At 42.5% G+C, this 21,344-nt stretch overlaps 1 protein-coding gene across 1 annotated transcript; it reads left to right on the plus strand.

The window, feature by feature from the left end:
- Positions 1–18,383: 18,383 nt before the first annotated feature.
- On the plus strand, positions 18,384–20,982 carry LOC111916266 (disease resistance protein RUN1-like). Its single transcript, XM_023911883.1, has 7 exons — positions 18,384–18,411; positions 18,515–18,567; positions 18,616–18,691; positions 18,793–18,959; positions 19,951–20,453; positions 20,524–20,646; positions 20,781–20,982. The coding sequence occupies exons 1-7, from the start codon at positions 18,384–18,386 to the stop codon at positions 20,980–20,982; spliced, it is 1,152 nt and encodes a 383-aa protein (XP_023767651.1).
- The last annotated feature ends 362 nt before the right edge of the window (positions 20,983–21,344 follow it).

Raw genomic sequence — 21,344 nt, forward strand, 5'->3', positions numbered from 1 at the left:
GCATACTGAAAATTTTTAATGATAGTGGAAGGAGTTGTTTGTTATCTTATTATTGATACTGCTCCCTAATTCCAAGAAACCAATATAACAAATATTAATAAAACTGAATATTATAATTGGACTTTGTTTTCTATATTTTTTACTATCAACTGATAGGATTGTGTGGTAATTATTTATTACATGTTAAGCTTTATAGAGATTTTTCTAGCTCCAAACAAGCCATGACTACATGGACACAAACATGAATACAACATGGAAAAAAATGAACGGTTGAATATACCAAAAAAAAACAATAAAAAGATGAGATTCACAAAGCCTATCCCTATTAAAAATTAGCATATTTACCCATGCTCCGCATGGGTCATTGTATATCATTTGGGTGTAATGTCTTTAGTGTTGAACTTGTGGTATGGCAAGTGAATGTGCAGCAGAAATTGAGTATCAAAACATAAATAGGATTATAATAAAATGTATCTTTTGTAGTTACTTTTTAAAACAAATTGTAATTTAACTAAAATAAATAATTTTTTAGATAGATGTTTCATTGAAAATTACACCACTAAAAGCGGGTTAGATTGCAATTTTTCATTTCATTACATAATGGAATTGAAAAAAAACAAACACCCCTGGCTAAGTAATAAAGATTAACAAATTGGAAGGAATCACACTCCTTTATTCCATCAGACAAAGAAAAAAAAAAGCTTCTTTTTCCATTCCGTTAGAATCAATCAACCATTACATTCCTTCCTCCAATTTCATGTGCACCAGAATACAAGGGTATTTTTGACATTTATAAGAGATTTGAAAAGAAAACTGACCAATAGTAGCCTTCCCAAGCAGTCAAATTAGAAGTTTACTATTATGAATGTAGATATATCCATCATCAGGGCACATAGTCTCATAAGACTTGACCTTTTTCCACTTGTCTTAGTGCAACTCTTTTCAGTGGCAGTAAGATTAAGATAAAATCTAATATCTGCATATGGGCAAAACAATACACTAAACAACTGTTCACCGGTCTAAATAGTAATCTATGCTCATATTTCATTCAATGTCCTAAATGAAATATGAAATTAATAGAAACAAGATTTGGATTTGAAAAAATTCATCAAAAATGAAGAATAGACATACATACATTGACAAAATTAACAAATCAAAAACATAATCCTTATTAAAATCAGAAACCAGCGTTAATGGAAACCACACACACAAATACAGAGAGTGTGACAGAAAGAGAGATATGAACTTACTTTGTAGGTGAAGGTCAACAGCTTTGAGCAAATACAGTCTTTGCTTAGGAAAAGCAACTCTTGATTCCTTTTTCCATCTCTTTTAAAGATGCATTGTTGCTCAAATGCATACCGAGTACTTTCTCATGTTAAAAAATTGAGTGGATTCTCAATAAAAGGAAAAAAAATGTAATGCTATTATTATTTACTTTAAAGGTTGTCTGTGAAGTTGATAGTAATAATGTGACTATAAAGCTTTCCCCTACTCTCCTAATAAAAATAAACCACACTACAGCAGTATTAACTACCTTTTTAGTCACAGCGATGGGAGGAGCACAGCCTGTCCAAAAGGGCAAAATCCATATCAGAGGAAGGGAACACATGAGCAATGTTTAAAACTGTCAATCCCTCAGAATTGACCAAGGAGGAGACCAGAGACTAAGTTGTCATTCCTTCAGAAAATACCATGCCCTAATGAAAACATCATAACTACAAGGACAAAATGTGACAAAACCTTCAAAATCATATGGCCAATGTGTAAAACTGGAAAAAGTTAGTGGCCAATGTTTAAAATTGAGAAAATTATGTTGTTATTCCACTTTTAATATATATATATATATATATATATATATATATATATATATATATATATATATATATATATATATATATATATATAACAAAATAATGATAATAATATAAATAAAAATTATAAAAACATGTAAAGAATTATATATCATAATTAAATTACTATTAAAAATGATAACACAATTAAAAAGTAATTGTTTTTGGTAAAATATTTTCTTTTGTATTTTATTACGTATATTACGTAACTAAATGAATATGAAATATTCCGTAGCCACATAGTACGGATTTAGATTTTGTAGCTATTTTGCAAATTAAAAAACAATTTCGATACACAAATCACAGTGGTTAACCTTTTGCGTTACTAGTTCCGTTGTCGATTAGCTATAGATTTTTATTATGTAGCAAATTTTTGTCACAAAGTAGCTACGAATTTCTATTTTGTAGCAAACTAGCTATGTATTTTTATTCCTTAACCGATTTTGTAGCCAACTAACTACGAAAACGGATTACATACCAAAATCCGTAGCAAACTCGCTATAACCAACAACGATGTAGTATATTTCATAGTAAAATAGCTACAAGTTTTTATTTTGTAGCAACAATTCAAGATTTAGCTATGGAAATGCAACTCCGTAGTTATTTTCATGGAAAAATAGCTACGACCAGTCATTTTGTAGCATATTCCATAATATAATATCTACAGATTTTGATTACGTAGTAACTTTTTGTAGTTATTCCTAGTTTAGCTACAGAATGTAACTCTGTAGTGTAACACCCAGGATTTTGAAAGCCAAGAAAGTAAAGGAAACCCTAAATTTAAGAGGGACTCGACGAGTCCAAGGAAGGACTCGGCGAGTCGGAGCGGGATCCGGGTCAATAAGAAAGTGACCAACTCGACGAGTCGGCCAAGTGGACTCGGCGAGTCTGGTCTGTGCGAGGAAAACCCTAAATCCGGGGCTTGAAGCCTATTTAAGCATCTCAATCTTCTTCCTAGGGCTCCTTTACAGCCTCTCACACCCAGAACGCCGCACCTGAAGCCCCCATTGTGTTCATTCAAGCTTTTAGCCATTTTTGAGTGGGTTTAAGGAAGAAGAAGGAGTGGGAATCTTTGAAGCATCAGGGAGTGGCTTTGGATCTGAAGTTTGGGGAGCATTTCAGAGCATTGGGAGGTATCAATTCGTTTCCCTCCTTTAGATCTTCTTTGGATACGAGTTTTGGGGCTTTTAAGCCATGTTTAAGGTCAATCTTGAGCTTGAGGTCCAGATCTGAGGTTGCTACCTCAGATCCATGCTTGTTTTGGTATGGAATCCCATAAAGTATCAGCCATTGGGTGGAAGTTGGAGCCTCTTGGTCCTAAACCCTAGCTATGGGTGTATTTTGCCTAGATCTCCCTCTCTACACGTAAAGTTTGCAACTTTACGTGGGAAATAGGCTTGGGGAGGGTAGATCTACAGTTTGGAGCTCATGCACGACTCGGAAGTCCTCTGCATGTAAGTGAATCTTAGTGGACTCGACGAGTCCTTCGAGTGGACTCGGCGAGTAGCTAGAAGATGAGGAGGAACTCGACGAGTGCGATGAACAGCTCGTCGAGTCGGATGAAGATGGGTATGAACTCGGCGAGTTGGATGAACAACTCGGCAAGTTGGATGAAGGTTGCCGTGTGCTCGGCGAGTCTGTTCTTAGACTCGGCGAGTCAGGTCAAGTGGTCCCAAACCCTTCGAGTTAAGACTCGAGTCAGCGAGTCGAGCCAGGACTCAGTGAGTTGGACAGGATAGGAATCGGGAATCAGTAGACTCGGCGAGTCAGGGGCTGACTCGGCGAGTAGAGTCGCGAGTGGAAGGACTCTGGACTTATGAACTCGGCGAGTCAGTAGGGTGACTCGGCGAGTAGGGTTGAGCTGGAAGGTTGACTTTGACCAGGACATTGACTTTGACCAGAGTTGACTTGGTTGACCTTTGGAGGTCAGTTAGACTAAGTGTTGGGTTGATATTGGTAGCTCAGGGAGCTTGCGGACCAGCAGTTCAGAGTCAGTGGTCGGGTAGCGGTCAAAGGGGTTAGCAGCAGCAGTTCAACAGTATCAGGTGAGTTTCCCTTTGTATGAATGGGTCTACGGCCACAATGCCGGCCCATGTAGTTATGAGTAGAAGACCCAGGGGTTAGCCCTAGGCACAGTATGCTTGTATGATATTTGGACGAGGTCCAATGGCAGAGGGCGGGTGCCCAAGGAGCGGTTTATGTGATAGTTTATACTTGTTGTCTGTGTGATACTTGTATGTGCCTGGTAAGGGGGTGAGTGAGGGCGAGGTCCCGTATCTCACCAATAGCAGAGTGTGGATGGTGTTCCACATCTCAGTAGCAGCAGAGCAGGGGCGAGGCCCAAGTTAGGAAAGGAGTGAGGGTGGGCTGGGCCCGAACCTCACTATCAGCAGGAGTATGGACGAGGTTCCATGACTCATCAGTAGCAGGACTCGGGCAGGGCCCAGAGATAGGCGAGGCCTTAGAGCAAGAGTTGTTAGTATATGTTTAGCTTATGTACTGTTATGTGATACGTTTATGTGCTATTATATGTTAGTGGGCGAGGCCCTGTGGCAGGCGAGGCCTAAGTGAAACAGATCTGTATCCGAGTGGGGCTCGAAGCCAGGCGGGGCCTGGAGCGGCGGGGCCGTTATAGCGGGCGAGGCCCGAAGTAGAGGGCGAGGCCCAGGATAGCGGGCGTGGCCCAGTATGTGCAGTATGTGATTTTGCATGGTATGTGGTAAGGTGGGGAACTCACTAAGCTTTGTGCTTACGGTTTTCAGTTTTGCTTTCAGGTACTTTCGGTAGCGGAGGGAGGAGCTCGGGGTGATCGCATGGCACACACCATAGAGTAGTCAGTCTGGGAATGTTTACTCTGATAATAAACATGTGTTTTTGAAAACTTATACTCAGATTATGTTTTGGAATGATGCTTTGTTTAAAGTAATGTTTTATTAAAAAGAAATTTTTGGTCTTAAATTTTGGGATGTTACAAGTTGGTATCAGAGCCTTGGTTTGAGGGATTCAGGCACACTCTCGGGTGTGCCTGAACTCAAACTAAGGGGTCGGATGAAAAGTTTTCAAAAGTTTTCAAAATGTGAAAGACTGTTTTGTAAAAAGAATTTTGAGAATGAAAAACAGTTTTAGAAAAGCAAAAAGAATCAAGAAAGAAAAGAACTTTGAAAAGAGAAAAGAGGTGTGGTGCATGCAATCAACCGAGCTCAAGTAAGTACCCCAAAATACCAACTTGTAACATCCCAAAATTTAAGACCAAAAATTTCTTTTTAATAAACCATTACTTTAAACAAAGCATCATTCCAAAACATAATCTGAGTATAAGTTTTCAAAAACACATGTTTATTATCAGAGTAAACATTCTCAGGCTGACTACTCTATGGTGTGTGCCATGCGATCACCCCGAGCTCCGCCCTCCGCTACCGGAAGTACCTGAAAGCAAAACTGAAAACCGTAAGCACAAAGCTTAGTGAGTTCCCCACCTTACCACATACCATGCAAAATCACATACTGCACATACTGGGCCAGGCCCGCTATCCTGGGCCTCGCCCTCTACTTCGGGCCTCGCCCGCTATAACGGCCCCGCCTGGCTTCGAGCCCCGCTCGGATACAGATCTGTTTCACTTAGGCCTCGCCTGCCACAGGGCCTTGCCCACTAACATATAATAGCACATAAACGTATCACATAACATTACATAAGCTAAACATATACTAACAACTCTTGCTCTAAGGCCTCGCCTATCTCTGGGCCCCGCCCGAGTCCTGCTACTGATGAGTCATGGAACCTCGTCCATACTCCTGCTGATAGTGAGGTTCGGGCCCAGCCCACCCTCACTCCTTTCCTAACTTGGGCCTCGCCCCTGCTCTGCTGCTACTGAGATGTGGAACACCATCCACACTCTGCTATTGGTGAGATATGGAACCTCGCCCTCACTCACCCCCTTACCAGGCACATACAGGTATCACACAGACAACAAGTATAAACTATCACATAAACCGCTCCTTGGGCACCCGCCCTCTGCCATTGGACCTCGTCCAAATATCATACAAGCATACTGTGCCTAGGGCTAACCCCCGGGTCTTCTACTCATAACTACATGGGCCGGCATTGTGGCCGTAGACCCATTCATACAAAGGGAAACTCACCTGATACTGCTGAACTGCTGCTGCTAACCCCTTTGACCGCTACCCAACCACTGACTCTGAACTGCTGCTCCGCAAGCTCCCCGAGCTACCAATATCAACCCAACACTTAGTCTAACTGACCTCCAAAGGTCAACCAAGTCAACTCTGGTCAAAGTCAATGTCCTGGTCAAAGTCAACCTTCTAGGTCAACCCTACTCGCCGAGTCACCCTACTGACTCGCCGAGTTCATAAGTCCAGAGTCCTTCCACTCGCGAATCTACTCGCCGAGTCAGCCCCTGACTCGCCGAGTCTACTGATTCCCGATTCCTATCCTATCCAACTCACTGAGTCCTGGCTCGACTTGCTGACTCGAGTCTTAACTCGAACGGTTTGGGACCACTCGACCTGACACGCCGAGTCTAAGAACAGACTCGCCGAGCACACGGCAACCTTCATCCAACTCGCCGAGTTGTTCATCCAACTCGCCGAGTTCATACCCATCTTCATCCGAATCGACGAGTCAGGTCGAGTGGTCCCAAACCCTTCGAGTTAAGACTCGAGTCAGCGAGTCGAGCCAGGACTCAGTGAGTTGGACAGGATAGGAATCGGGAATCAGTAGACTCGGCGAGTCAGGGGCTGACTCGGCGAGTAGAGTCGCGAGTGGAAGGACTCTGGACTTATGAACTCGGCGAGTCAGTAGGGTGACTCGGCGAGTAGGGTTGAGCTGGAAGATTGACTTTGACCAGGACATTGACTTTGACCAGAGTTGACTTGGTTGACCTTTGGAGGTCAGTTAGACTAAGTGTTGGGTTGATATTGGTAGCTCGGGGAGCTTGCGGAGCAGCAGTTCAGAGTCAGTGGTCGGGTAGCGGTCAAAGGGGTTAGCAGCAGCAGTTCAGCAGTATCAGGTGAGTTTCCCTTTGTATGAATGGGTCTACGGCCACAATGCCGGCCCATGTAGTTATGAGTAGAATACCCGGGGGTTAGCCCTAGGAACAGTATGCTTGTATGATATTTGGACGAGGTCCAATGGCAGAGGGCGGGTGCCCAAGGAGCGGTTTATGTGATAGTTTATACTTGTTATCTGTGTGATACTTGTATGTGTCTGGTAAGGGGGTGAGTGAGGGCGAGGTCTCGTATCTCACCAATAGTAGAGTGTGGATGGTGTTCCACATCTCAATAGCAGCAGAGCAGGGGCGAGGCCCAAGTTAGGAAAGGAGTGAGGGTGGGCTGGGCCCGAACCTCACTATCAGCAGGAGTATGGACGAGGTTCCATGACTCATCAGTAGCAGGACTCGCGCGGGGCCCAGAGATAGGCGAGGCCTTAGAGCAAGAGTTGTTAGTATATGTTTAGCTTATGTAATGTTATGTGATACGTTTATGTGCTATTATATGTTAGTGGGCGAGGCCCTGTGGCAGGCGAGGCCTAAGTGAAACAGATCTGTATCCGAGCGGGGCTCGAAGCCAGGCGGGGCCTAGAGCGGCGGGGCCGTTATAGTGGGCGAGGCCCGAAGTAGAGGGCGAGGCCCAGGATAGCGGGCGTGGCCCAGTATGTGCAGTATGTGATTTTGCATGGTATGTGGTAAGGTGGGGAACTCACTAAGCTTTGTGCTTACGGTTTTCAGTTTTGCTTTCAGGTACTTCCGGTAGCGGAGGGAGGAGCTCGGGGTGATCGCATGGCACACACCATAGAGTAGTCAGCCTGGGAATGTTTACTCTGATAATAAACATGTGTGTTTGAAAACTTATACGCAGATTATGTTTTGGAATGATGCTTTGTTTAAAGTAATGTTTTATTAAAAAGAAATTTTTGTCTTAAATTTTGGGATGTTACAAGTGGGTATCAGAGCCTTGGTTTGAGGGATTCAGGCACACTCTCGGGTGTGCCTGAACTCAAACTAAGGGGTCGGATGAAAAGTTTTCAAAAGTTTTCAAAATGTGAAAGACAGTTTTGTAAAAAGAATTTTGAGAATGAAAAACAGTTTTAGAAAAGCAAAAAGAATCCAGAAAGAAAAGAACTTTGAAAAGAGAAAAGAGGTGTGGTGCATGCAATCAACCGAGCTCAAGTAAGTACCCCAAAATACCCATACAAGTTTATGTTATGATTATCAGTTGGTAGAACAGCATGCTAGAATAGGACTAAGGATCTAGGGATGATGCCTTATGTGCCTGTTATTTGTGCTTTTGAGCTGCATGATAGTGCTGATTAGACAGCAGTAGGATAGCCTGTCTAGGTTATGCCTGAGTTTATGAGTTTGTGTTGCATGCTAGTCAGATTCTTGCTATGAGGATATGATTGCTTGAGTATGTTATGGTTAGATTTTCCCTTGACCGAATGCTGCTTGCTTTGTGCATTGTGGGATTCTGAGTGATGGGAGTTAGCCATTAGGTGGATACGACACGCCACATGTGATCAGGGTTGAATAATCTCAGAGTGTTGGATTTGGTCCTATTGCGCAGCTCTTGTTTGAGTCCAACCGTTGTAGGAACGAGTCTTATACTTGAAGGATTATCTGAGCCTAGTCACATGTGATGGTATCCAGGTGATGGATAATTGGCAACACAAGGAGACCTTCAGCAGCTGAGGACTGGTTTGAGTTGAGTTAGAGGTTCCCTAGGGTAAGCCTAGGATGAGATAGAGTTGGGAGCAGTATTAGTGGATAAGGGACCTGGTGGAGTCAAAGCAATTCCTAAGGAAAGTACGGATAGATGTGGAAGGTAGTATGGGCCCGTACTACCGAAATCAGAGGATCCGTACTCGATTCAGGAAGGGCAGAGACAAGACCGGGAACCTGGAAGGGCATGTTTGGTCTCGTATCAGTGATGAGTATTCTGATAGTGGTTGTGGTATATTTTCAGCATGGTGACATTGCGAGAGAGACCAGCGGGCGGATCAGGCGCCGGAGAGGGATCAGGCTCGGGTTCAGGGACCGAGCAGCTCGAGGAGCGGATGAGAGAGTTGATATCAGATGAGGTTACGCGCAGTATGCTAGCTCAGACTCCTGTGATCTTTGGCACGGTCAAGGAGGGCATACTGGAGATCTTGGAGGAGAGGCTGGGAGCCTTCCGTACTGAGATGATGGCATTGATGGGAGCACGTACCTTGACATTTCGAGTGTTCAGAGCCTGCAGGGCACCGGATTATCATGGAGCTAGGGATCCCATTGCTAGCAACAGATGGTTGGCGGATGTTGCCAACGCTTTTCGTACGAGCAAGTGCCCCGAGGGGGACAAGGTTAGACTCGCCTCCTGTCTTCTGAAGGACAGAGCGAGGGATTGGTGGGAGGAGATTAGTCATGCATTGGGGGATGATGCCGCGTTGGACGTGATGACTTGGAGCGATTTCTCGGCCAGGTTCATGGCGGAGTTTTCGCCGATTATTGAGGTGCAGCAGCTGGCACGAGAGTTTCAGGATTTGACGCAGACTACTGAGACTGTGGCGGAGATCACCGCCAAGTTCAGGGAGAGGGCTCTTCTTGTACCGCAGTATGTAGCGGATGAGGAGATGAAGAAGGCTCGGTACCATGAGATGTTGAGGGACGACATCAGGGAGTTCGTGAGCAGGTCCAGTTGTAAGACGCTGGAAGATATGATTTCTCGGGCTAGAGAGAGGGAAATTGATTTGGAGCAGATCCGGAAGAGGAAGCCGGATGAGGTTCAGGTGTCTTCAGGTTCGGGCAAAAGGCCCAAGGGATCGGATTCGAGATCGAGGGATCATCAGGACCGCAGTCGGTGCGGAAAGTGTGGCAGGGCGCCCGGGGGCGCGTGCAGGAGTGGTAGCGGTGGTGAGTCTGGCTGCTTCAAGTGCGGTCGGACTGGTCATTTTAGCAGGGATTGTACTGTTACCGCCGCGCAGGGATCAGACATGATATGTTTCCATTGCAACCAGCGGGGCCACAAGAAGGCTCATTGCCCCAGTTTGTCTTCTGCAGGACGAGTGATGGCACCCGCCCCTGCGACCTTGAGGATCACGGATGGCCGTCAGGGCCGGGTAGAGGCACCTGCAGCAGGGAGCAGGGCTTTCCAGATGACGACTTTGGAGACGCGAGCATCGCCGGACGTTGCAGGTATGCAATTTCCATTCTCAGTTCTTTTATTTTGTGCATGATTTCATTGTTATGGTTCTGCATCATTATCGGTATGAGTATTTTATTTTGATTGGTTGGTCGTGATCGAGTTATATGCCATCTGCATACCTTGGATATTTGTATGGTAGTTAGGGGGATGTGCTCTATTGAAGAGGGTTTCGAAGGATGCAGTAACTGTAGCATGCTTGGGAGGGATTTGGTACGTTTCGCTAGTTCAGAGTGGTGCAGTGATTGTGATGGATTGTCTAAATCCCTAGCTATGGCAGGCTTGGGTTCCTCAGTAGATGGGTTATGGAATGGTAGTAAAGATCGGGATCTCTTTGAGTATTGAGCAGCAAGGGGTAAGCAGGATCGAAGTGGGGGAGAATCCTCCGGGTGTGCCCAGAGAGGAGCACGCAGACCCAGAATAAGTACGTGACCTCCGAGAGGGAAGAGAAGTAGTTCAGCATTTGAGGGAGTGAGGATTTCATGGTTGGGAGTTTGAGAAACTCCATATCAGCTAGCGTGTGGGATGGTTATGGTTAGTTATGGTTGAGAATTCAGGTTGTGGATCGCCTGAAGGACTCGCGGGAGTCGGAATAAGGATCTTGAGAAGCTGATGGCACGTGGGTGTCTTCGTTCTAGCAGTCAGTAGTGGAAGTGTTGTAAGACTACAGGGCAGCTGTAGCATTCACTAGAGGTTAGCAGTGGTTGGTGATGTAAGACTATGGGTAAGCCGTAGCATTCCTTAGTAGTTTCGTTAGCGGAGTCGGGGCGAGGCCCTTATCTCCTAGTGATCAGGTAGGGATCAGGAATGGGTAGTGAATGAGAGTAGTAAGGAGTTGCTTGTATAGCTCTAGAGAGGTGAGACCTTGGAAGAGGCCGCTCCAGGATATAGCTGGGTGAGACCCGTGGGCGAGGCCCGTATGAGATTGGCAGTGTAAAAGAGACCTGGGAGCAGGGTTGCTTAGTAGTATGGTTGGATGAGACCCAAGGGCGAGGCCCGTGAGTTTTAGCAGCGCAGGTGGGACCTGGTCGGGATCTTAGTGTCAAGATAGGGGATCGGGGATCCCAAGTTTGTAGTGCCTGGATGGCAGGATTGTTTGAGCAGTTATAGATGGTCGAGGTTTCCTTGGGAAGTCGCTGAGAGCGACCAGTGATGGTGTTGGGACTAGCTACTGGTGGGAACCGGTAATCCAGTCATTGATAGGTTGGTAGGGACCAGGGCGGTCCCGGTTTATCAGGAAGTCAGTCGGGGAATAGTTGAATTGCCAGTCGGTGGCAGTGCGAGTATGCAGCGTATGGTGGAGTTCAGTTAGTTGAGTCGAGGGATGCTCGACACCAAGTGTTGGCAGGAAGGAGTGTCAGTGAGTGCTGACGGTGATGACCCGTTCTGGGAATAGCAGGGAGGTGATGGAGTTAGTGAAGGATAGGACCTTCACAGTGTCAAAGGAAAAGTCGGTTATGAGGCTTTGCCTTGGGAAGGCAAGGGATTTGTGCAAGGAAAGAAGTGGAGAACCTCTGCGGGTTCAGTGCAGTATTGGTGGAATACCAGCGCAGGTAGGCGGCTAGTGTTGGGTATTGGAGGAAGATCGTAGGCGGTGGGCCATGGTAAACTTCGAGGACGAAGTTCAGTTTAAGTGGGGGAGAGTTGTAACACCCAGGATTTTGAAAGCCAAGAAAGTAAAGGAAACCCTAAATTTAAGAGGGACTCGACGAGTCCAAGGAAGGACTCGGCGAGTCGGAGCAGGATCCGGGTCAATAAGAAAGTGACCAACTCGACGAGTCGGCCAAGTGGACTCGGCGAGTCTGGTTTGTGCAAGGAAAACCCTAAATCTGGGGCTTGGAGCCTATTTAAGCATCTCAATCTTCTTCCTAGGGCTCCTTTACAGCCTCTCACACCCAGAACGCCACACCTTAAGCCCCCATTGTGTTCATTCAAGCTTTTAGCCATTTTTGAGTGGGTTTAAGAAAGAAGAAGGAGTGGGAATCTTTGAAGCATCAGGGAGTGGCTTTGGATCTGAAGTTTGGGGAGCATTTCAGAGCATTGGGAGGTATCAATTCGTTTCCCTCCTTTAGATCTTCTTTGGATACGAGTTTTGGGGCTTTTAAGCCATGTTTAAGGTCAATCTTGAGCTTGAGGTCCAGATCTGAGGTTGCTACCTCAGATCCATGCTTGTTTTGGTATGGAATCCCACAAAGTATCAGCCATTGGGTGGAAGTTGGAGCCTCTTGGTCCTAAACCCTAGCTATGGGTGTATTTTGCCTAGATCTCCATCTCTACACGTAAAGTTTGCAACTTTACGTGGGAAATAGGCTTAGGGAGGGTAGATCTACAATTTGGAGCTCATGCATGACTCGGAAGTCCTCTGCATGTAAGTGAATCTTAGTGGACTCGACGAGTCCTTCGAGTGGACTCGGCGAGTAGCTTGAAGATGAGGAGGAACTCGACGAGTGGGATGAACAGCTCGTCGAGTCGGATGAAGATGGGTATGAACTCGGCGAGTTGGATGAACAACTCGGCGAGTTGGATGAAGGTTGCCGTGTGCTCGACGAGTCTGTTCTTAGACTCGGCGAGTCAGGTCGAGTGGTCCCAAACCCTTCGAGTTAAGACTCGAGTCAGCGAGTCGAGCCAGGACTCAGTGAGTTGGACAGGATAGGAATCGGGAATCAGTAGACTCGGCGAGTCAGGGGCTGACTCGGCGAGTAGAGTCGCAAGTGGAAGGACTCTGGACTTATGAACTCGGCGAGTGAGTAGGGTGACTCGGCGACTAGGGTTGACCTGGAAGGTTAACTTTGACCAGGACATTGACTTTGACCAGAGTTGACTTGGTTGACCTTTGGAGGTCAGTTAGACTAAGTGTTGGGTTGATATTGGTAGCTCGGGGAGCTTGCGGAGCAGCAGTTCAGAGTCAGTGGTCGGGTAGCGGTCAAAGGGGTTAGCAGCAGCAGTTCAGCAGTATCAGGTGAGTTTTCCTTTGTATGAATGGGTCTACGGCCACAATGCCGGCCCATGTAGTTATGAGTAGAAGACCCAGGGGTTAGCCCTAGGCACAGTATGCTTGTATGATATTTGGACGAGGTCCATTGGCAGAGGGCGGGTGCCCAAGGAGCGGTTTATGTGATAGTTTATACTTGTTGTCTGTGTGATACTTGTATGTGCCTGGTAAGGGGGTGAGTGAGGGCGAGGTCCCGTATCTCACCAATAGCAGAGTGTGGATGGTGTTCCACATCTCAGTAGCAGCAGAGCAGGGGCGAGGCCCAAGTTCGGAAAGGAGTGAGGGTGGGCTGGGCCCGAACCTCACTATCAGCAGGAGTATGGACGAGGTTCCATGACTCATCAATAGCAGGACTCGGGCGGGGCCCAGAGATAGGCGAGGCCTTAGAGCAAGAGTTGTTAGTATATGTTTAGCTTATGTAATGTTATGTGATACGTTTATGTGCTATTATATGTTAGTGGGCAAGGCCCTGTGGCAGGCGAGGCCTAAGTGAAACAGATCTGTATCCGAGCGGGGCTCGAAGCCAGGCGGGGCCGTTATAGCGGGCGAGGCCCGAAGTAGAGGGCGAGGCCCAGGATAGCGGGCCTGGCCCAGTATGTGCAGTATGTGATTTTGCATGGTATGTGGTAAGGTGGGGAACTCACTAAGCTTTATGCTTACGGTTTTCAGTTTTGCTTTCAGGTACTTCCGGTAGCGGAGGGAGGAGCTCGGGGTGATCGCATGGCACACACCATAGAGTAGTCAGCCTGGGAATATTTACTCTGATAATAAACATGTGTTTTTGAAAACTTATACTCTGATTATGTTTTAGAATGATGCTTTGTTTAAAGTAATGTTTTATTAAAAAGAAATTTTTGGTCTTAAATTTTGGGATGTTACATGTAGCCATTTACGTAGCAAAATAGCTATGAAAAACCATTTTGTAGCACATTCTGTAATAGAATAGCTACGGATTTCAATTCTCTGGCCAGTTTTCATAACTATTTAGGATTTTTCTTGTATTGTTCATTTATTTATTTATACCAACATAAAGGGTAACATCCAGCTGTCCAGTTACTCTAATTAGCTCTCAAATCCCCTTTTTTCCTTGTATCTTTTAAAGTTCCAGTCCGAAGTTAAAGCATGACGAGCATATCGAGACACAGGGAAGCTTAAAAGGTAGACATCCAACCTACAAGGGGATGATAGAGTTTTTTTTTTTTTTTTTTTTTTTTTTTTTTTTTTTTTTTTTTGCAAATAAGTTATTGTAGGAGAGAGCAAAATACAGGAGGCATATGTGGTGTTTGATGATAACTTATACAAGAAGTACGTATGTAACTTGTTCTTTCCTTCCAAGGAAACAAATATACATTAGTAAATTTTGAGCGTAGCATCAGTTTATTAACCCAAAAAAAACTATGTTATATGATCAACTTTGTTGTGCAATATGTATTTTAATACATATAAAAAAATACATCTAACCCACTATTGATAATTTTTTGGACATGAACCTTTGGAAGATACAATTCTTTGGGACAACAAAACAACAAAATAAGCACCTTCATTTCCATTGGAAAACATTAAAAAAAGGATTTGATTAGAATGGCAAAGTAATAGGGATGAATGAGCAAAGGACTTCATGTCCATTGGAAAACATTAAAAAAAGCTACAAGTGTAAGTCCATTGAGTGATAAAACTTAGAAACTGCCACCTAGAAGGATATTTATTTATGTAAAAACATACTACAAATAAGCTTGTGACTCTTGGTTTTTGGGATATTAGCCATCCTCCAGTACGTTAGACTTCCTTTGAGAGAGAGCTCTAAAGTATCGTTGCTCATCTAATGAAAGAAATAGATTAAAATTTTGAAATTGATTGCAGAAAACCAAAATATGAGTTATTTATCATCAAAACATGATCAGTTTAGTTACTATCAGCTCTACATAAAAAAATAACTACATAAGAATCATATCTACCTTTAAAGTGGGCGCCATCTCCAAATAAAGACTCGTCTGACTGTATACGCATATCAATTTCAGACCGCAGAAATCGCCATATGGTTAGGATGTACTCCCCGGTTGTTAACTGAAACAAAGCAAGATCTCCACCAATAATGTGAATCCAGGACTTATAATAACCCAATGCATCTTCTTTTTCATCCGCATCTCCATCATCATACACAAAACTTACCCCACACTCAATATGAAATGGTTTTAGCCTCATGCAAATAGTAATATGATCACCACATTCCATCTCATTCATCCCAAACATCCAATGGCTTAACAACGTCAAACTCTTTCCAATGACATCGACTCTGCGGATGTAGTGTTGGTATATCCAGGTGTGGTTCTTTCTTATATTACGAATTATTATCACTGGCAAATAAAAGAATTCATAATCCAAAAATCAAGATGTCAGCACACAGCATAAATTCAATCCTTTCAGCTTTTTCGGAGATGATGGGATGGTAAGTGACATTGATGACCCTATGCGTCTCTCTACAATCCAATTCGGCATCTCTTCGCCTCCATAAATTGTGCTGAATATTCCAAACTCATAATACATCTACCAAATAGAACAACCTTCATTAACTATATATACATGCATAATCATACAAAGTCATATAGATAAATTTTCCCAAACCTGGATTTTAGATTCCTATATTCTATCCTCAAGAAAAGTTCCTATGCACCTTCCGACAACGAAGTCTAGCTTAGCCCAGCACAAACTACGTAATACATTTTCCTCAACACCTTTCCATTGGTTGGATTTTTATCATGCCTTTAATTTCAAATGATGAAGGTGCTAAGATCTTCCAGTCTACTAAGAACAAGAGTGGGGACATTTGCGGATCAAATACAACTTTTTGTAGCAAATGCTTATCAGAGTCGAAGTAGAGGTCCAAATACGTTAGTGTGTGGAGGATGCTCTAATGACGTCAACATATTACAGTTTACCATACTAAGCCAGTTAATCCTAGGAAGGCTTCTGACACACCTAGGCAAGGAAACGATAGGATTACCGTCTAAATATAATCGTTTTAACATGGATAGCCAACTGAAGTCCATAGGAAAGGATTCGGTAGACAAATTATTATTCGCAAGTGACAACTTCACTAAAGATCTTGGTAAAGAAATCGTAAAGAACTTGAAATCACTTGGTATACCCTTGAGAATGTCGTCAGCCTTGAGCTTTTCCGTTCAATCCATATCCCTAATCTTAATTCGAGATTCACCAACACTACATCCCTTTAACAACAATGTTTTAACCTTTTTTAAAATTCCTATGGTTCTTGGTAGTTTTCCAAGCTTGTTGCAGTAGCTTAGATTGACATGCACAAGTTCATCACATTGTTCAATTGATTTAGAAACATCAAGCAAAATAGTACAACCTCTAAGTACTAAACTCTCAAGCCTAGGGAGATGGTCAAAGCCACCAATACGACTAAATTAAGAATCTTCAAGGATCCAAACAATCTTTTGTATTCTGAGCACAATCCAATTAAGTGTCGAAACCGACATAAGTTAGAATTACAATGAATGTTAATATGTCATCAACTCAAAATACAAGAGTAACAAATAGAGATAAGTTACCTTTAGCCTTTTATGAAGTCGTTGTGGATAACTGTAAAAAATCCCAAATGATTCAATATTGCTATATGTAACAACGTAAATTTTCAAAAAAAAAAAAAAAATTCATTTTTCCAACAGTCAAAATTACATTTAGAAACATTCTCAAAAAGTATTTCACAATTTTTATCACTCAAAACATATTCCCAAGATCATAGAAAATATCCACTTCGTGTGTACGGTTCACGCCGGCGCCTTCCCACGGTCGTCGCTAGTACCAGAAACACATAACACAATAACTGTAAGCATAAATGCTTAGTGAGTTCCCCAAAATACCGCATACAACACATATGCCACTGGAGGCTATAGCACGACCCTCCGGTCGATGTGTCTCAGCGGGACCCTCCAGTCCCGTGGCTCGTTGGACCCTCTAGTCCGGTCATAGGGCCAGAGGGCCCGGTCTGAATCGTTGGACCCTCCTGTCCGGTCTATATCGTTGGACCCTCCGGTCCGGTCTTATCAAATCATACAACATACATATATATCACATAGCACATATTCTCATACATAGCACATAAGACCCTCTAGTCCACACATAACACCACTCTGGGTAACGTATAGATAGAAGACTCACCTCGTGTAACTCGGTATCTCAAAAATCTCGAACTCTGTGAAATAGGACCTAGCATCCGCCTAATCATATAAATATACACTCGATATCAACATATTACCCCAAGGCAGACCAGTCCCTCTAATCACTCTCAGGAAGGGCAAAAGACCATTTTACCCCTTTCTTGACTCAAATACACTAAAATTGACCAAACCCTAAAAGTCAACAAAAGTCAACCCTCCGGGTTACGCTGCGCGTACCAAACATGTACGCTGGGCTTACCCGGAGCCTTTATAGGATCGGGGTACATGACCCCTTACGCCGCGTGTACTGGGATTACGCCCAGCGTAACACCTAGTTTTTTTATCCAACTCATTCAGACCTTAATCGGTTAAGACATTCGTCCAAAATCCAAATCTGACTCCTCTTATACGACTTAATCCATAAAGTCGAGACCTTTAAGCCTTTGCATGGCTGTAAAGGTCACTTTCTGCTCAAAACACCTTTCCTCTTTCCATATTGGGACTATAACTCATGCATGACACTAGATCCACGACCAAGACTGGATTTTTATGAATCCTCAACACAATACACACTAGATAAGGCCAGATCTAAGCTCATGGAGACTATTTGCACACAAAGTCTCAAACTTTGAACGAAAAACCCTAAAAATGGTCCAAAAAGCAAAACTTATGAGGAACAAGGAAAGCTCTGAGCTTTTTTACCTCAAATGGGATCTCCAACCTCTGTAGAACATGGATCTACACTTGTTCCTCAACTTCTAGTTCCAACAATGGCTCCTTCTTCTCCTTCTTCACCTTGAAAAAATAACTTCAAAATAAAAAAAAAAACACCCACAAGCTAAAGCACGGATCTCAGCTCTCTAGGGACTCACTCAAGGGGTTATGGTGGCTAGGGCAAAGGACAACATGTTTCTTATATAGTGCACAAGCCAGAAATTAGGGTTTGTATATGGGCTCACTACACCCAGCGTAACCCCTGGGTACACCCAGCGTACCCAGGCGAGTCCACGTCCAAAATAAGCGTGTGAGTACGCGCGGCGTACACCTTAGTACGCCCAACGTACTCACCAAACCAACATACAACTTAAGGGACTAATTTTGCCAACTCTCAAAATAGAAGGGTTATAAAGCTTACCTGGATTTCGGGTTGTTATACTATATGACATGTCAAGAGCAACCAGATTCTCTATTGGTAAGTCTGAAGGTATTGACTTCAAAGGGAACCCATGCATACACAACCATCTTAATTCTTTTGGAAAATTCTTATAAGAGTCGGTTATTTGCACATAATTTAGTTGAAGAAGCATTAGCCTATCCATCTTACTCAATGCATCTGTTCTCAACTCAAGTTTGCATTTATAATATATGACTATTTATCCAAATAATATATTTGTAGAAAATCGAAAAAGATACAATAGAAACTATTATGCACGAAAAAAAGGAGAAAAACAAAATGAGAAGGATAGCTAATGGTGAAGGATGTAGTCAACCTACAACACTCACAAGTTGCTCTAAAATGGAGACAAACGAAACAAATATCAACGAAGATTCCAACAAAATGTCATTGATGCAGAGATAGCTGTTGGCCAACATGCTGGAAAAAGAGTGTTTTTACCAAGAATTCCTCTATGTCCGTCTGACGATGAGATGTTCCCATTCAAACTTAAGAGAATGCAGTTTCCAGTTCAGCATAGTTTCTCTATGACAATCAATAAAGCTCAAGGACAAACAATTCCAAATGTAGGTGTTTATCTACTCATATGGCCAGCTTTATGTGGCGTTGTCCAGAGGAATATCACGTGTCAATACCAAGGTATTAGTAAAGCCAGAAAAAACGTTTCATAATGATGGAATCTACACATCAAACGTTGTGTACAAAGAAGTGTTATGTGATTAACAAGGTACAATCAACAACTTATTATTTTACAATTTCTTCAAATATGTAATTTAGATGCTTATTCGATGTTTCATGCAGGGCTAGCAAATGAAGCAACATGATTGCAGATTGGTGTAGTTTATATATTGGACATGTTATAAATGAACAAAACTACATGGTTGCAGATTTTTGTTATTTATATATTGTAAAATCAAGTATGAACTATTAGATGAATTATTTGAAATGTACACTCAACTTTTGTCGTATTGTATGACTATGCACCTAGCAAGAAACTATATGTTGAAATGAACTATTCGACAAAAAATAGTCTACCAAATAGCCGCAATGAATAGGTCACATCTAAAGGAAACCAATCATCACATTAAAACTATCTTCCGAAAGAAACTTTTTGCCGCCCGGCGCTTAGCGCGAGTAAACGGCTAGTAACTGTATAATGACATTTTTTTTATGATTTATGCAAAACCATATTGGTATCTAAGTTTGATGGTTTTGTAGAAACACAATGAAATTTGGTGGCCCATTAATGAAATCTTCTGTTACATCGAGGCTCTGCTCTTATTATAAATAACAAATATGACCTTCCACATTAGATGCTTATATGGTTAGAAGTGAAAATATGATATATTTATGTTGTCAAAAACTAAACTAAATAATAGCTTAATATGATATACTTTTGATTTTTATCTTTGGAAAAAATCTAAGTCTCCAATATGGCATGTTAGTTTTTTGGATTATGTTTTGTGGTTCTTACTAAAATCAATTTCCAGGCTAGAGGTGGAGCTTATTGATGAAATTGATAACAATATCTTCCGTAGATTGCACATATTCTCATAGTTTCCACTACAACAACTTATTGGGATTGACAATTCCATTAAAGTCGTCACTTCGTGGTTGAAAGATGCATCATCAAATACAATAGATATACTAACGATTTTGGGTATGGGTGGGATCGGTAAGACATCGTTAGCGAAATATGTGTATGTGCTACATTTTCATGAATTTGACACCAGTAGCTTCATTGAAGGTATCAATAGGAGATGTGTCGAAAAATCTAAGGGACCGCTTGATGTACAAAAAGAACTGTGTGATGACATTTCAAAATCAAGTTCAGTTCAAGTTCATGATGATTCTATATACACCTTAATGATAGAGCATGCAATAGGCCGAAAAAAAGTGATACTAGTTCTTGATGATATTGGTAGTCTTGATCAGTTAGATTCATTACTTAGAAGCAAAGGATTTCATACAGGAAGCAAAATCATAATAACTACAAAAGACGCATGGTTGACAGAGAGTTATGCACTTTTCAGAAAGAAGATTAAACCCAAGCATGCAATGTACGAGCTCAAAGGCTTATCTGAGATTAGATTCACAAAAAAATAATTGTTTTCATGCATTCATGTGCAGTGATCCTAAGGATGGTTATGAAGACGTGTCAAAAAAGATTGTAAAGTATTGTGAAGGACATCCAATGGCAATTAAAGTTTTGGGTAGGTCTTTACATAATCGAGATGTAAGTTATTGGGAGGGGTACATAGATAGGCTAAAGAAAAAAATGATTCCCCTATAAATAATGTTTTGAGAATAAGCTTCGACTCTTTACCATCAGAAAATGATAAGGAGTTGTTTAAGTATATTGCTTGTATTTTTGTTGGAATGGATAGAGATGTTACTGTAACAATATTAGAGGCATGTGATATAGAGACCAGGTCCGGGATCACGAAACTTATTGACAGATGCCTTCTTAGTATTGGATGGAATAAAGAATTGATGAATATTGAATTGATGATGCATCAGTTGGTTCAAGAGATGGGAAGATTCATAGTACGTAAAGAATCACTTGACAAGCCATGGGAGCGAAGTTGATTATGAGGTCATGAGTCATTCAATGTGTTGAAACAAAAAACGGTAGGATGCCATATATACTTGTTTAATGCATCTTGTATTTCTATATACCTGTTTATAACATTTTAAATTCCTTTTTCATCCCCTTTCTTTGTAGGGTACATAAAGTGTTCTAGGCCTCACCCTTGACATGAGAATGCTTGAGAAAGTGAAGTTACATGGACACTTATATAAACGACATACCTTTTTCTATATCTATCGGGTTTTGGTAATCATCACAGTTTTCGTTTCCCATATCTAGGGTCCTCGTTGAACACTATAATGGAAATGTTAAGAATAAGAATATATTATATCATCAAGAATGTAACATTTTGTAATGTAGA

This window comes from Lactuca sativa, chromosome 1, assembly GCF_002870075.4.
Source record: "Lactuca sativa cultivar Salinas chromosome 1, Lsat_Salinas_v11, whole genome shotgun sequence".
Taxonomy (NCBI): domain Eukaryota; kingdom Viridiplantae; phylum Streptophyta; class Magnoliopsida; order Asterales; family Asteraceae; genus Lactuca; species Lactuca sativa.

Coding starts and splice junctions, on each gene's coding strand:
- LOC111916266 (XM_023911883.1), top strand. CDS start 18,384: ATGTCAAGAGCAACCAGATTCTCTATTG. Junction 18,692..18,792: donor AATGAGAAGGATAGCTAATG/GTGAAGGATGTA, acceptor TCATTGATGCAG/AGATAGCTGTTGGCCAACAT. Junction 18,960..19,950: donor AAGGACAAACAATTCCAAAT/GTAGGTGTTTAT, acceptor ATATTCTCATAG/TTTCCACTACAACAACTTAT.